Genomic DNA, 18,276 nt, shown 5'->3' on the forward strand with positions numbered 1-18,276 from the left:
TCATTTTGTATCAGCGTTAAACGTTGCTTCGGCCCAAGGTAGCTTCACCATATGCCACAGTTCACATTCGGAATGCATCCCCGCACTTAATTTGGTTTTCACACAAAATTTGATACAGATTCTTTGATCAATTATTTGGAATAAGCAGATAGGGAAGACGTACCAAAATACGTGCAAGCGAAGCAGCTTACAAAAGTCAACTGAAAATTCAATATGGCCGAACTTGTCGGTATAGGTGAGAGACATGAGTACCAACATAACGCCACAAGAAAATCGAAAATCAAATACACGTAACCCGCGGAAATTCAAAACTCGCGATACTTTTTAAATAGACTTCGTACACGACTACTATATAAGAAATACATTTTCTTACCAGTTTGCAAGGAGTGAGGTGTCGGATCGAATTCTAAGTTCATAATAATTTGCAAAAATCCTAGTATGGATAAGGATTTCTATCCTAATTCATTAGATTATCTTTATTTTTGTATTTAAACACTATCAAAAGCATATTTATGACTTTATTGCGGAAACGTTGCAATTGTTTATAATATATTAATAATCGTAGTGATTATCAATGACCTAGAAGAAAGTTGTCCCTAAAATGCATTGGGTTTCTGGTTAATATTTCCGTTCTTCCACCTCAGGAAGCCTCTATGTGACAAAAAACACTTTGTGGTCTTTACTAAACCGTTTCGTAACTTAAACTTTGCGTTTATTCTCGTCGTTATTTCCTTCCTGGTTTACTACAGCCATCTTGGATTCACTTTTTTTTACCAACTGCATCGTATCTGTTAGAAACTGCATCAATTTTTGTTACGGCGGTCAGTAAACTCCTCATTGACATGCAAGAATCCGTAGTACCCACTTAACGTGACTTAAGTAACGATAAAAATCAAGTTGGCTGTAATACGCTTGCGCTTGTTACTTTTTTTTGCGCTCATATATACGGGAACGCGCTCGCAATCGCGTGTATTATATAGATCGGTGTTGTTTGAGGGACTTCGCGGGTCATTGAACGCGCTCATACACCACAATCTCTAAAACAATGTCAGTTGTTAAAGGAAAAGTTGCACTTGTTACAGGAGGAGCTTCGGGGATCGGTTTAGAGTTCGCAAGGGAGCTTTTGAAAAATGGATTGAAGGTAGGAATATTCATTTAATTATTATTGAATAAATAGTTAAAAAAAAATGTGATGTTATTTACGTGAGATTTTATTTGGGACAAAGTGGAAGTCCTTTAATTTGGCGCTGTTAACATTGGGTCCTGCAAATTGTGGGTATTTTTGAATCAGTTGTCCTATCTATTTTTTGTGTTTACTTTTAGGGTAATTTAAAAAAAAATATAGAGTTATGAATGTTTTGAGCTAGTTTCCAAAAGCGACCATGAAATGTAGTCAGGTGATTTTGACTCGACGTGGATCTCGATATCCTATCGAAAATTAATGAAAATTCGAGTCCGTCTTGTCTTGTCGTTGTATACGTGATATTGATTTGTTTTAGTCTTTGTCTCAGTGAATATTGATCTCTACTTCGAATATCTAAAGTATTAAAATTTATGCGGAAATAATAGTATAATAAAAAGAATACTTCAATAAGATTAATAGCTGATATATATATAGATCATCTGATATGCATACATACATGTATACATTTATCTATTTCTTTTAATTGCACCATTTGTGACATTGCTTTGCTTTTCCTAATTCAAAAACGGGATATATACAAAATCTTGACCAAGCCGTAGTTAAGTTTCTCGATTTGTTGATATTTCACGCCTTAAAGACTTAACCGATCATCATGAAATTTTGTACACACACTATCAGGAGTACAGAAAAGGGCATAGGGTATCTTTTATCTAGAAAAATTAGATTTATGTGGTTCTGGGTGATCGTTGACAAGTATTTAGGAAATCAATGCGAGCAAAGCCGCTGGTAAATTTAGTATAGTATATTCTTAACTCTTGCGGAACTCCTATCTCAGTGGAATAATATAAGAACAAAGGCTTTCACGGCCGGAATCCATAATAGAATGCAGATTCGGGCTATAGGGCCGTGGTCTAAATGAACGATTCCGTCCAGACGTTTCGTCAGCTACTGCAGCCCTATAGCCCGAATCTGCATTCTACTATCAGTGGAATAATATTCCAATTGGACGACGACGCTGAATTATAAGATTCCCCATTCATGCGTTTGTGAATTTTTTTTGATACAATAAAATTAAAAGAAAACACTTTTAAATGTTCCTACGGTTCCTAATAAACAATATTGTTTCGTGTGGTCAGTCCTCCTTCAAGATCAATTAGTTACTAAAACAAGGAAGGACTAAGCGCCAAAAAAGTATTGTAGACCAAATTGTCAAAACGTTTTCTTTTCATTTTATTTCTGGAATTTTTTGTTGACTTGTGAATGAATTAGACTTTAGATTAAAGATAAATTTATCATTTTAAAGTGATAATTTTTTATCGCTGCCCACGTGTGTACTCCATTTTGTTTATAATGGTAAATAGATGTTGAAAATATTTGATATGAAGTTCAAAAGATTCAAGTACTTACCTAACGCTCACGGTACATATTATAAAATAGATTAAGCGTAATATTATTTACGATGATAGTTAGTTGAGCAAATTTCAAAACAAACTTATTTTAACCCAAACCGCTGCCTGCAATTTGTTATTTATATAAATATGAATGAGAAGTAAAATGACATCTTGAAACATTCTCAAATGCAATTATCCAATTATAAACACAGGTAAATGCTGAACATATTTCAGTTTTATAAATGTGACATTCAAAATGTTTTAAATTTCTTTAGCAAATTGACGTAATATATTGTGGTGAAATAGGATTGAACAGTCTTAAATCTTAAACTGAAATATGTATCAAAAATCAGGATCAGTTTTTGACCTTTTCCTAGGTGATACCCATTTTGGGAATAAAGAACATAAAATGAAGATTTTAAAAACCACGCACAAACAAATACATTAGTTAATATATCTTTAGTTCATTTGCACAATCCTCAGCGCAAGCAATAACTGTTACATATCGATTGCCTATCTTGTAACGATACATATTAACTAGTAATTAAAAAAAATCTCATTACTTTGGATAATCCGGCTCGAAGGACCATGACATAAGTTAAAAATTTCGTATATCACGTGGTCGTAAATGCTTTTCAATAATGGTAATTATCAAACGCCAAGGGAGTAGGGTAAAACTAGACAATAACATATCATAAAATAAATAATGCGATTCCGGCTATCAGAATTCTTAGTTAATAATTAAAAAAGTGTCGAATATTCACACATTTGGTCCTCTTATATTCAACACGTTGTTAAATTGTTTCTTTTTAGGACAAATTAATGCATTTCTACCCGTCTTATATGTTTTAATTGTTTTCAGGGAGTAGTTTTGGTCGACGTAAACCCCATCCTTGGTCAGAAAGCAGTGACCGAATTGAGAAAAGAATTCGCTCCAGAAAAAGTCCTCTTCCATCAAGCTGACGTCACAGATAAAGAATTATTAGAAGGTAAAATAGGCCAATAAATATTTATATAAAGTAACTGTTTTCAAATTACACTTAGGTAAGGTAAGGTAACATTTTTATTAAAAACGTACACAAAGTGTAGATGAATCAAAAAGATGAAATTCTAAGAGCTAAAACAAACAGCCAAAAAAAAAAGGTTTACTTTAAGTAATTTTTATTTTTAGTATAATGGATTGATAGTAATAAGGAAATTTAGTATAAAATAAACAAGTAAAATACTTATCAGAAACGCGTATATTTTTAATATAAATAACTAAATTATGAACACGTGGGTACAAAAGTGCAAAAGTTCAAAAATAAATTTGTTTGCGTTTTATGATAACTTTATTATTTAAATTTAATAGGAAATACGTGCCATTTATTTTCAGTAAAATATAAATTCATTTTCAGAACTTTTTGCTTTGTATTTCCTGGTACCACCGCAATTGTTTCTGTTGCCCAAGACCAAATTAACCTTGTGGTGTTGTAGCTGTAAATTATTTGAAAAAGCTAAAGCAGTTTAAAAACCAATTTCAATTTCATGACATTCTTCTTACCTCAGCTTCAATGTGAAGGCTAAACATTTGAACCAGTTTCAATTGTTGAAATGTATTGTGTATATTACGTCACAAAATAGCAAATATGGCGGATATTCGCCATAACGTAAGACTTAAAAGCATGTTTCTAGAAAAATATATTACGAATTTTGTTATTAGGCTGTTTCCCATTAATATTGGCCAGAAATATAATTAATGGTGTTTATTGCTAAGGAAAGAAACCAGTAAACAGTTCATTTTTGAATTATGTACGTACCTTACCCAATGAAAACAAAGTAACAGCTGCTTATTCGAACGCCTGCAACATCAGTTTTGTTTTGACGTCGTCGAACTTTTCAAGTTATTTTTAGACAATAAATATTGTACATACAAGTATCTCTATGGAAAACGGAACACCTTCAAAAATACTCATGTGTCTGTCTGTCATAATCGTTTTTACTTGGAAGCTTACTAATAAATGTAGGACTTTTCAATTGAGCATAGTAATAAAATGTATTTTTCAATTGAAAATGAAGAAGAAGAAGGTTAAATAGCTTAAATATTTTGTATATGTTTCATATTTTCTGTAAGGCGATGAACAGGGAGCAGACGAAGTTCGTACATGACGTCAATGGTAAAGGTCTAGATGATGGGGGGGGGGGGTCGAAAGAGGAGGTCTTCCCCACCACTGTATCATAAAAAGTTTGTGCCGGTCTCACCCCCATAAAAATTATAGGGGTTCAAAGTTAATAAATATGCCAATTTTTATACATTTCTGGGCATGTAAATATTTATATAGTCATTCTTAAACAATATTCAAAAGTAAAACTAGTAGAAAAAAAACATAAAACTATTGAGAAAGTTATATAAAACATTATTTATATATCTGTTACATGTCGCACAGTGCAAACATTTACGTGTGTGTGTGTCACTTGTTTAGTATACGTCAATAATTATCAAATTTATAACTTCCAGTGACTGTCGATCAAACAATTATTTGTGTCGCGAATTCGTTGAACATAAACACTTTTTCGCAACTAGATTTTTGTACTTAATCATAACCACATTAACATTTAGAATTAAGTCAACTTTTGCCAAGTCTAGACGTATTTACGTTTAAAACTATTTTGCAAGATTTTTATGTTAAAATTAAATAAAGTTATAAAATTACAACCATCGTAGTTTAACTTATCTTTATCAATAGGGTAGGTTAGGTTAGGGTAGGTTAGGTTAGGTTAGGTTAGGTTATCGGGTTTTGTTCAAGTGACCACTCTCTTTCGATCCCCCACCTCCACCCGCCTGAAAATATTTTTTTTATTGAATTTTATTTGAATTATAGTGTATGACAATTGTCAAAATAATCAACTTTCAACCGCCATGACTTTTTATGGGGGTGAGACCGCCGCAAATTTTTTATGGGGTTTTACTCAGATGACCACCTTCTTTCGATCCCCCCCTACCCTCTTTCGATTCCCCCTACCTCCACCCCCATCTAACCGCCATAACTTTTTATGGGGTTGAGACCGCCACGAACTTTTTATGGTACAGTGGTGGGGAGGCCTCCTCTTTCGATTCCACCCACCCCCACCCCCAAAGGGCTATCTAGACATTTACCTACGTCAATATTAGAGGAGTAATTAGGACGTTAAGTAATTGCTCTCAGCCCGTAAATTTTGATCGTTGACCTAAATACGGGCCTTATATGTGTAAAAGACGCCCGCTCTCTGGCGATAACATATCTTAGGTAGGAAGGTAGAACAACCCCTAGACCAGAGAAAAAGCCTATATATAGTATTAGAACATTGTTATCAAATAAGAAAAGTTTCTGAATTAGACGACTTTCTTTTGAAAGAGTTAACGGTACTGGAAATTTTGGAAATTCAGCTGAAGTATTCTAAAGCCAGATATTACGTATTTAATTATTTTTTGCATAGACGAAAGAAGATCCTGAAACTCTAATACGTTTCTTCGCGTTTTCATCTTCAGCTGTTACGCCTAAAATGTAACAAGTTATTAATAGAAATATGCACTGTATTTAAAGAGAGGTGCGAACCAAAATGTCAACAGCTTTGCATGCTGCGGTGGTTATCTATATATGTAAAAATGGATCGCTAAATGCGTTGCTAAGCGCAGAAGTTGACAACGGCTGGACTAATTTCGATAATTTTTATTATAAATATTCCTTTAAGTCCGAGGAAGGTTCTCATGAAGAGAAAAATTGGAAAAGTCTTCCAGAAAAACGAAAAAATCAAATTCAAATTGTTCCTAGCTGTCAATTCTAGGGAATATGACGGAGCATCACCTGAACACTGCGCAACCGATTTGAATGATTTATTTTTTGTTGTATTTGTATCTGACACGACAAGGTTTGTGTAAAAGAAAATTTGTGGAAAATCCACGGGAAAATCCGGAAATTTCATGTTATAAATTTTAACATTTTTGTTTTTGGTCAGATTTACATGAAACTTGATATTTATGCTTTTCGTGTAAAATCAAAAACCTATCAGCATTTTAAACAGTTCTACCTCTGAAAGGGGGTGAAAACGGGTTGTAACATTTATATGTTAGATATTTATAGTCAGATTTACTTGAAGTTGGTTTTAATGCTCTTTCATATAAAATTAAACCTCTGCAGGAAGCTGAAAGGGGTTTGCAGAGACTGCATGGAACATTTTTGTTTTTTGTCAGATTTATTTGAAACTTGGATAAAAAATTCAACCTCTGTGGGGGGAAAGGGTGGTAAAAAGGAGTTGCAATGTTTCAATGAGGTCAGATTTACTTGAAACTTCGTCTTCGTGCTCTCTCATTTAATTTGTGAAACACCTATCTCGGCATTTAAAAAAAAAATAAGAGAACAGAGAACTCAATGGAAGTCAACAAGAAATAGGTGAGATAGGTTGGTAGGACACTTCTCAGGCATGAAGGGCTTGTCAGAGACAGATTAGAGGCAGAAACGGGAGTTAGGAGGGTTAGAGGTAGCCCTAGATTAGATTACTGTTCGCAAATAGTTAAGGATGTTTAGCTCAGGATAGGAAGGAGTGGAGGTGCGTGTTAAACCAGTCTTAGGACTAACGATCTCATGATGATGATGATGAAAATTAAATATCAATGAAAACATCACATAATAACTCGATTGTTGTAAGCTATTTTTAGTTTAGTTTTTAACCACCAGGCGTCGTGACTCTGTCCATCAGTTCCCATTAATAAAACGAATCCGGCAATTTTAGTAGATATATTTCATGTCAAGTTTCGTTGCATAACAGCAACGAATGAATCTAATAAAATACAGTAATAAAATTATAAATATGTTTGCAGTGAGATGAGCATGATATTTTTGTAATTATAGTACCAATAAATTAACATGTTTTTGATACCAGTCCACATTTTAGTGTACCTATAATGTTAAAACGAGAATCTATGCTTACAAGTTATTTAGAAAATCTACATCCTATTTTACATGATATTAGCAAAAATGCTGGTTAAAAATTGTTACTAATTTCAGTTTTCTTATTTTGTGTACTATTGTAGGTATATTACATACGGGACAGAATCATGATAAAAAATTGTTTTCGTATTTTTTTAGATTTTTAAAGTTCAATAACAGTATATAGATAAAGAAAGCTCTTGATAATAATTACGTTATTTAATTATTCTACGGAAATATCTACTAATTTTCTACCTAATTTTTGCGACTTGGTAAACAGTAGGTCTTCAAAATAAAAAATATCAGATTGTGAGTCATCAGATAAGTGGGCAGTATGAAATTTTATTCAGTTCTAACGCTTTTCGCATATTTTTTGTTTGCCTATGTTTAAAAATAAACACGAAAATAAAATTTATTGTATTTTTGTAATAGTTTTGTAATCTTGGAATAGCAGGTAACCAACCAGCTCATAAAAATGTCGCGTCTCGAACGTTATCAGATTTCAAAGGATAACAAACAAACTTTTATGTTTTAATTTAGGTAGAAGTATATATATATTTTAAACACTTGTTAATATTAGTAAAGGGACACTTTTGAATTTTTGTGGGGTTAACGTCAATTAATTTTTTGAATTAACCTCAAATTACTGAGGAAAAATTGTTGCTGTTGTCACTCCCTCGCCGGGAATAGAACCCGAGCCCCTGGTTTTACGTGCCTATAATAGGTACTCGTAGCTTAGTGGTATAGTACTGGTACGTAGAAACAACGCGCCCGGGTTCGATTCCCGGAGAGGGAGTGACAACAGCAACAAATTCTCCTCATTAATTTGAAGTTACCTATTGGGATCTGTCAAATGTGAGGAGCCTAAAAACATGGCGCCGATTAGGGAAAATTTATCGTAGTTCCTATAGTGTACCGTGCAATTTCCAAGTTTTTAAATTACGATAAAATGATAAGTATTGACACAATATGTGATTGGGCTGACACAAAGCCTCGGAAAGGAAATTTCGTTGAAGGTGAGCGTGTTTTTAATGCCAATCACATTATAAAATTCGGAAATAACAAATCCGGAAGCTAGCCTTCAAATTCCGTCAAGTTTACTGCCTACTTTTTACAAACTTCGGATTTAAAAAGTGATTCACGTTATATAATTGGTGAGGTGATTCTGGGTGATTTAAGCAATATCATATCAATGACTTGCACGTGCAAAGCCGATTTAAGAGAACGTTGCAAACACATTATTGCAACTTTGTTGTATTGCAGCAGGTAGGTTCTTAACCTCAAAATACTTATATCGTATCATTAGAATTGTGTTAAATCAATTACACAGGAATAAATAATTTCTCACTTTATAATTTTAGTATGATTCTAGTTTTAAATATTAAGGTTATGGCTGATGGTAAATACTTGCTGAAATATAATCATGTGCATTAAAATGACGTGAACAAATTTTTATTCCGGAATTCACTTCTTTGATACCTACTGCTTTCATCCAAGCTTCTATTAGTTTACTTTTTTCTCTAATTTTCCGAATATATTTTTTACATATATAAAACGGTTAGTTTTTATTGGAAAGTAGTTAATGTAGGTGAAGAGTGAAGATCTATGTCTGAAGTGCTATTGCAGCTTTTCACTGAACATATTAACTTTTTATTTGATTTAACTTTAGAAGAAAACTTCGTCGACTCCATCATCAAAAAAATTTTTACTTTTTTAACGTGTTTTATTATTTTAATACACAATTTGCGTGCACAGTTCCTATGTAAATTTTTCCCCCATTCGAGTTATAAATTTTTCCACCAGATGGTGTATGCCCATTTGACGGATCCCAATAGTGGGTAAAGTTAATTCAAAAATTAATTCATTCAATACATTGAATTGTTACTATCATTCTAGACATATTTATCAAACCTAACTATGTTTTGCGTACTAAAACAACAAATTGTTTCACAACCTATCCCAAAGTCTGTACTATTTAAAAATAATTTTTTGACTCTTGATTAATGTACCTATTGCGTTAAAGAAATAATCCAAATGAAATTGCGATATCTAAGTAGGTACTCGGTTTAAATAGCCTAACAATAAGATTTAGGTAGGAAATGTGACATATATTGTAACTACACCCACAATGTAATAATGACAAACAAATGAATAGGAAACAACTGAATTCGTATCAAAACTACCATGTAGATACTCTGTGTTTATTTTATTTTCAAATTTTAAGAATCAAAATTGATTTCAGGTGGATTCAAGCTTGCTGTACAGCGTTTTAACCATTTGGATATTGTCATTAACAATGCCGGAATTTTGAACGACAAAATCTGGGAGAAAGAAGTGGCAATCAACATTGTAAGTAAAACTGACAATGAGATAATATACATAGGTGCAAATATATTACAGTTTCTTTAATTAGAACGTTACGTATTTGTGTCATATTAGCGACATTAGTGCTATGTATTTTCGTCTGTACAAAACACTCACAAGTCGCAAAATATGTGGTTTGACTCAAAATAAAAAATACAAACAGCACTGATTTAATTTGGACAGAGAATTATTAGAAAATCTACTTTCAATTTTTCTGATTGATCAATAATGCGTTCGTCACATAAATTAGTAAAACACGATTAGATGAAGTGTTTTCTTGTGATAGGTTAAATTACCGAAACTTCTATTTTTGTCTGTCTTATAAGGGTGGTAATAAGGCATAATTTAGGCATTTTAATATTCCTGTAAAGGGTAACATACCTATATACAGACACCCTGTGTGTTTGATTCTAAAAACGAAAAAAATAAATAGATTCAATCAAAAATTCTATTCGCTATCAAATGTGAAGATACATTCTGGTATAAACTGGGTCCAAATTTTTAATCCAGGATTTTGGTCATTTGTACTATGTAGTCTCATTTCTTTGACATGACTGATTTCTGAGACATCATCAATTTGAATCATTATATGAAATTTAATGGACAGAATCAAGTTAAATTCTATACAAAAGATTGGCCTCTGACTGCAATGCATCTAATTAAAACCTGAAAGATGAATTGAGACAAAAAACTTAAATTCTTATCATGTTTGGTATTGGTCGAGAATCGTTTCCAGGGGTTTATTAACCATTTAAACTAGGCTATATTAGGTTAGGTTATGTTATATATATATATAAAAAGAATAAACAACAATAACAATAACAAATTGCATTCACTTTTTTGTGTATATTGTTTTTGGGAAAATCATAACAAATATTGATGCGGTAGTCTCTTCCGGACTGTTTTACCATGGTCCATAGAGTTTTGATGATCCAGACGTTTCTTCAGAACGGCGAACATCAAAACTCCTTGGACTACGGCAAAACAGCCCAAAAAAAGACCACCGCATCAATGTTCGTCGATCACGAAAGCCCTAAAGACTAGAATAACAAATATTGTTAACAATTTTATAGAATAGTGTGGTTGTTGGAAGTCTGTTAGCAGTCGACGAGTACCTCCCCCAGTTCTGTGATGGCGACGAATCCTATTTGGTTAATATTGCCTCCATCGTGGGTCTTGATCCCTTCATTTGCGTTCCCATATATTCAGGCACAAAGTCCTTTATAATCGGTTTTAGCCGAGCTCTTGGTGCAGAACCACACTATCAACGGACGAAGGTCAAAGTATTGACTATATGTCCTGGCGTCACAGACACTCCTCTCATCAGTGAAATGAGTGGAAGGAATCTAGGTCCAGATTACGAGGCTGTGCTGGCTGACGAAGTTAAACCACTCAAAACGCAACCGTAAGTTAATTATGTTTATCATATCGAGTGCTTTAAGGCAGAGCCAGCTACATGAGGTTAATTTGAGTCACTCCATACCCTTCAATAAGTACGAGAGAGTAAGCAGTAATGAATAATATTTCTTTCTCTTTTTTTTTCTCCCTTCCACTCCCATATCAAGCCCCTTCATCCCGTAGACGAGCGGAGCCACTCTTGCAACTTAAATAATACCTACGAAAATTTTCGTTACTACGTTCGCAATACTATTGGGTTTGGCTATGGAAGAGGGGACTCACCTACGAAATGGAAGGGATAAGAAAAGGAAAGAATCATCTCACTCGCACTCGCAGGATCAATAAGGAGCTACTTGGTTATACTTGAGGAGCACTCGGGAGCCCGGCTCTGCTTTAAAGAATCGCTAAGTTATAAGTCTACCCAGAATCGCAATCTGTTGTTTATTTTCAGGCCGGAATATGTTGCCAAAGGTCTGATTGATGTCCTGAACAAGGGTACAAGTGGTTCCGTCTGGTTGGTTGAAGGGAAGGAACCTGCTGTTGAAATAGACTTTCCACACCGCGACCAAAGACACAAAAAGTGATCAGCGACGTATGCAACAACGTCTAGGTCATAATAATATTGTTCCCTGTTTAGTTAAGCGAAACCCTAAGATATTTTTGGGGTGAAATAAGCAAATATTACTTCCCTAATGTAAGAGTTTTTGTTGATTTACAAAAATAAGTAATACGTATAATAAATAATTAGAATAAAATGTATGCGTTTTAGTTCATCAGTGTTTATTTATTCGTTCGTCATTATCATCACATGATCGGATCGAAGGTTCATTCCTATCCTCAGCAAGTCTTTGCATTTCCTTAAAATTGGAACATCTCACATCTCTGATAATTATTTAGTTTTTCATCTACTTCTTTTACCTCTTGTTTCTGCTTCTAATATATCCCTAAGCAAACGTTCACGTCTCAGGTTTCCTTCTGTTATTATATTTTTACTAACATCTCCTACAGGATAAGAAAGAGTCGAGGTGCGTGTCCAACCAGTCTTAGGACTGATGACCTTATGATGATGACTAACATCTCATTTCTAATCTCTTCAGTATCCAACAGTACTTTCATCATTCGCCTTGAACACTACATCTCGAACACTTCTAACTCTTCCTTTCTACCACTTGTTGTTTTAATGTTTCTGCTAAAATTCCTGGAATCAAAAATCGGCAACTGCTTTTATTTCTTATTGACTTTTGAAAATTCGTGGATTTCTCTGAGCGATTACTTCTAAAACAAAGATAGCCATCTTTGATTCTGGGCTTGTTAACCATATCTCTGGTGATTTCTTCGTGGTCGCTAATGTTTGGTTACTTCGTTTACTTTCTCTAGCGATGTGCTCCTTCCAATGTCTTGGACGCACGCTGTTGTTCATTAAACATACTTTTTCATACAGTACCTGCCAAAAGTTTTGTTCAATCATGAATAGTAGTGCAAGTCGAAAACAAGCGTTAAAGCCTTTAATATGTCTTCAAATATAAATAAACATCTCGTTGATATTTTCAGTAGTAAATGGTACCAATAACAGCACATTTGAGCAATGCAATTGTAGTGGATAAAATGATCAATTTTTCCGTGCAGTTCTGTACGGATTATACGCTCCTCACCGGTTAAGAGTTTGGCCGAGAGTTGTCTCCTTTCTTTTCTGGCCTAGTGCTGTTCTTTTCTACTTTGCGCCGGTCAAACTAAAGGTCACATCGTTAGAGAAACTAAACGAAGTATAGTTGCAGAACATGCCTTTTAAGAAGGGCATGACATAAACTTCAACCAGACTAATATTCTTGATACCACCAATCATTAGCATACTCGAAATACAAAAAAAACTTTAAAAACTTTTTGCGTTTCATTTCCACCAGTTATTAATGCTGGGCGAGTAGTCTAGCCGAACTACGTTAGAAGGCCCTGAAGCATCCCTTTAAGGATCGTCATAATGGGGGGTGGTAATTGGGGCGAGAAATATGAAGCGATGGAAGATTATCTGTGAAATCGTATCATATCGTCCCAGCATTTGTCTAAAGCAATCACAGGAAAATTTGGACGAACAATTGAATACAAACCTAGCAATCCCATTACACCCTTTATGTGTTTGTCATAGAGGAAGTGAGCTCATTATTGTGAAAATGTAAATGAGAGCAATACATGACTAGAATTAGTTTGTATAATAACTGCTAACTGTTGAAAGATCCAAGAAAAAGACAGTGGTTCTTCCAAGTGGCATTGTGCGGAAAGGGGTAAGTTTAAGGTGCTCATTTTACCAATTTACATCCAAGTTGATATACTCGTAATTATTCTAAAGAAAAGTTTTAGTAATAAATTGCTATTTGTGAATTGTATTTTATTTATTATAGTATTCGACATTTTTCTGCGATATATTTTACTTCAGTTAGGTTAATTCGATAACAACCCCATTTCATCTCTTAAGGTTGATTTTTATAAAAATTTGCCAAAATACCTGTATGTTTGTCTAATTCGATCAATGGCAATTAAAATAAAGTTTCAGGTAATCTAACCACCAATAAAATATGTCCTACACAAACATTGTAATCGCTTGTCACCACTTCAGAATTTGATATTTTTAAAATGTGCAAAATTTCGATTCTCTAGTCCAAGGGTTAAGCCTGGTGGTTGATGAGTCAATGACTAAATGAGTTAATAGTTTCATTTTTATATATATACATACCTATATAGATGACTTTTAAAATGAATATTAGATATACTTACGTCCTTAATCAAATGCCTATCTTAAAATGATAACAGTTATACTTCAGATATACGAGGTGTGTTCAAAAAGTATTGCGAATTTTGAATTTCCGCAGGTTACATATATTCGATTTTCGGTTTTTTGTGGCATTAAGTTGGTGCTAATGTCTCTCATGTTCAGTTAATTTTTCACAACTGCTTTGTTTGCACATGTTTTGATTCATCTTCGATTTTTGCCTATTCCGAAAAATTGGATCAATGAATCTGTATAAAATTTCGTGTTAAAAACAAAATTAAGTGCGCGGGCGTATTCTGAATGTTGATTGTGGCATATGGTGAAGCTACCTTGACTCGAAGCAACGTTTATCGGTGGTACAAAATGTGCTCAGAGGGGCGAGAAGATGGGAACGACGAAGAGCGTGCCAGACGCCCGAACACGTCAATAATAGACGAAAATATTAATGAAGTGAAGAAAATACTATTGACCAATTGTCGAATCACCGTTAGAAAACCAAAGCTCAATCATCCCAATAAAAGCTACCGCACGAGCCAAGACCAAAAAAAACCATGTTAGGTCGAATGTGATGGTTTTGCTAGCAGTTTTCTTCGATTGCAGGGGCGTTGTGCATCATGAGTTCTTGCCACAAAGTAGAATGGTCAATAAGGAATATTATCTGCAAGTTCTGCGCAATTTGCGCGAAGCAATCGGTCAAAAACGCCTGGATTTGTGGAAGAATAAAAATTGGCTTTTGCACCATGATAACGCCCCTGTTTACACATCTTTGTTAGTAATATGCCGCAGCCATCGTATTCCCTAGATTTTTCTGTGACTGTTTCTTGTTCCCGAAACTGAAGAGGCCCCTGAAAGGACGACGCTACGGTACAATTGAGGACATAAAGACGGCATCAAAGGAGGAGTTGAACAAGATCACAAAAAAAGATTTTTTAAATGCTTCGAGGATTGAAAAAAATGTTGGTACAGTGTATAACATCTGAAGGAGATTACTTTAAAGGGAACAAAATAGATATTCACGAATAAATAAATAATTTCTAAGAAAACCACAAAATTCTCGATAATTTTTTAACAGACCTCGCACAAAAATGTACTTAATTTCACTTATTAATTCATGAAACTCTATCTGATCAAAACTAGTTCTAAGGAAGAAATTGGACGGATTATGAATTTATTAATATTTATTTTCTTCAACACCAAACAACAAATACATATTAAACAGACGAGGTAGTTGTTAGAGTAACTTTGGATTAGTTTTCTTTTTCCGTATTTTGTTTAAAGAACTCGGTAGTGTTAAGTTCAACCTATAGAGGACCTGCCTTGGATCAGCTTCGTCCTTCCAAGCTGTACATATAGATTCATCTTCACTTAATGGGATCAACATTTTACTAACTCTTAATTAGTTTATGTAAATTTCTGAACTGTTTATCTCTACTTAGGTATTTTTATAAACTCCTGCCTTCACTTTACTGTCGGTATTTTCATATAATTCTGTTATATAATTTCACCAATTTTATTATCTGCATCAATTATTCTCAACCATTGCAGCATGGGATGAAGTGTACCATCACCGCAAATACACATGAGTGCTACATATACAGGGTGTCCCATTTATAATAATTAAAAAAAGTACCATGGCTTCCTGACACAAAATACAACAAAAAAGTGTTATACAATTTTTCAATCTAGTGACAATCGAGCTCGCAAATCGTCTTTGTAAATTTGAACGTACAATTTGTTTCATTACGGGCCTGGATCTAGGCGACTAACGTCACTCAGCTGATCTAGTGTGGATGTAACAAGTACCTATTGGGAAGAAGCCGAATGCACTTCCACCTTGTAAAAAAAAGGTAAAAGTGAAAAAGAAAAGCGTACCTTTTATAAAAAATGTTGAAATTGTCCGCCATTCAGGTCTGCATCTTGTCTCAACTTTTACAACCATAACACATACTTTTGTTTTCGTACACTAGTACGTTATGTTAGAAAACCTTTACCAAACGCTGGGTGGCCAGGGTTATTTGTGCACCGCTTCTAACTATTCCGTAATCGTTATAATTTCTTTTCTATTTAAAATAGCATAATACTCGATGTCATGGGCCATATTAGGTCCACTTCAGTTTACGATCATGGGATTTTCGATTGTGATAGGTATGTAGTTTTTCTAATATATTCAGTCATCTAATGGACCTTAACGCGAGTGCATTTTCTTCGGCTCATCCGTAACTTAATACCAAACATAAACAATAACATCACCCCAAAAATCAGCTGATTCCGACCTACTGAAGGTGAATTTTTCTATGATCAGCTGGCAATCTTAATTAATTTGCGATTGTGCAGGGCCGGCATCGAAACTGTTATAATTTTATAATTTTTTATTTTGTTTCAAAAGTCAAAAGTGTTATAACATTTTATGCTCCAAATCCCCGTAGGAGTCTGTGGTATAAATATTAATTATTATAACTGGGACACCCTATATACCTATAGTTTTGAATAAAGTAATAGGTATTGATTTTGTTCATTTATTTCATGATGAATTATGGTTTACCAGCTATTCTGTCAGTGACGTTTTAATTGCATGGAAAGTATGTTGTGATTTTTTCTTCCATCGTTGAGTTGTTTTTGTTGTGTATTATCTTTTAAAAAGGTTGTTAAAGCTGTATGTTTGGAGCGCGGTGCGAAACATGGACAGTGGGCGCGGCGGAAAAGAAAAGATTAGAAACGTTCGAAATGTTGTGAATGATGAGGATATCGTGGATAGAGAAGGTTGGAAATGAAGGGGTATTAAAAAGAATAGGAGAACAGAGGACTCTATGGAAGTCAATAAGAAGTAGGCGAGATAGGCTGGTAGGACACCTTCTCAGGCATGAAGGTCTAGTCAGAGACACATTAGAGGCAGAAACGGGAGTTTGGAGGGGTAGAGGCAGACCTAGATTAGATTACTGTTCGCAAATAGTTAAGGGTGTGAGTTGTTCTAGTTTTAGGGAAATGCGAAGTTTAGGATAGGAAAGAGTGGAGGTGCATGCCCAACCAGGGCAACTAGGACTGACGACCTGATGATGATCACTTTTTGGATTTCACCTTTCCCTTTCCTTTAATGAGGATTTTTCGATTTTAATTCTTTATATGATAAGTAATAAACTGTTTTGGAGCAGCACAGTATATTAAAATACAAAAAAGTACATTAACAAGTGGTAAGATTACTTCAATCCGAGAAATTTTATTCAAACGCAGATCCTTGAAAGATTTCAAGTCGGCCGACTACTTTGTCATCACGTCTGCCTTGAATCAGATTGATTGAGATTTCCTTCTGCTATTGGACCTGAATGCTGCTACCTCGTTCTTTACAGAAAACCTGCAGAGAATCGTAGATGACCTTGTTCCTACGAAGTCTGTAAAATTGACTCCTTTCCCATCTGGTTCAATGGCAAACTTAAGAATCTGATACGGCGAAAGAAGATGGCACACACTGCCTACAAGAGATCTGGCAAACCCATCAGCTCAACTCGAGTTCCTGCGATTGGGACGAGAAGTGACCAACTACTCAGACTTCTTATACAGGCAGTATGTCAGCGTCATCTGTATCGTCAAACGTGAAATACTTCTTCAGGTGCGTGGACAACTTGAGGAAGTCTCCAGCACTACCGCCTGCTATGCACCTCAACGATTGTACTTCATCTTCGCCGGAAGGGATAAATTCTCTATTTGCTGCTTTCTTTGAGTCAGTTTTCAGTGACAACGCTACAGCCCCTCCACTTAACTCCCAAAATATTCCACGAACATTGGACGTCAATGATCTCCATCTTCGGCTTGCTGAAGTCTTTGAGGGCCTCACATTACTCGATGTATCTGCCGGGCCTGGTTTTGATGGGATCCCAAACCTCTTCCTTCGAGAAGCACGATACGGTTTAACTAAACCTTTGTGGATCCTGTTTGAGAAATCTCTCCAGTCAGGAATTTTTCCCGACAGTTGGAAGACGAGTCTCATCCAACCGATCCACAAAGCAGGGGACAGGTCGAACATAAAAAAACTATCGTCCGATAGCTCTCATCAGCACGATCCCGAAGTTTTTCGAGAAAGCCGTGACCAACAAGCTGAAGCCCTTGATCGACCCTATCTTAGCCAACGAACAACATGGTTTTAGATCCGGTAGATCAACCTCCACCAACCTGGTTCTCTTGAACGAATACATCTTTCGCCATCTAGATGCAAATAAGCAGGTTGATGTGATCTAGACAAACTTCGCCAAGGCGTTCGATAGGGTCAATCATTAGGTC

The 18,276-nt window shown here is 34.9% G+C and overlaps 1 protein-coding gene across 1 annotated transcript; it reads left to right on the plus strand.

Annotated features, from left to right (window-relative positions):
• The first annotated feature begins 959 nt into the window (after positions 1-959).
• LOC108740660 (15-hydroxyprostaglandin dehydrogenase [NAD(+)]-like) lies at positions 960-12,011 on the plus strand. Its single transcript, XM_018475062.2, has 5 exons — positions 960-1,141; positions 3,398-3,524; positions 9,724-9,830; positions 10,919-11,250; positions 11,695-12,011. Exons 1-5 carry the CDS (start codon positions 1,046-1,048, stop codon positions 11,825-11,827), a joined length of 795 nt encoding a protein of 264 aa, XP_018330564.1. The 5' UTR covers positions 960-1,045; the 3' UTR covers positions 11,828-12,011.
• Positions 12,012-18,276: the final 6,265 nt, after the last annotated feature.

Source organism: Agrilus planipennis, unplaced genomic scaffold (genome assembly GCF_000699045.2).
Source record: "Agrilus planipennis isolate EAB-ADULT unplaced genomic scaffold, Apla_2.0 scaffold243, whole genome shotgun sequence".
NCBI lineage: Eukaryota > Metazoa > Arthropoda > Insecta > Coleoptera > Buprestidae > Agrilus > Agrilus planipennis.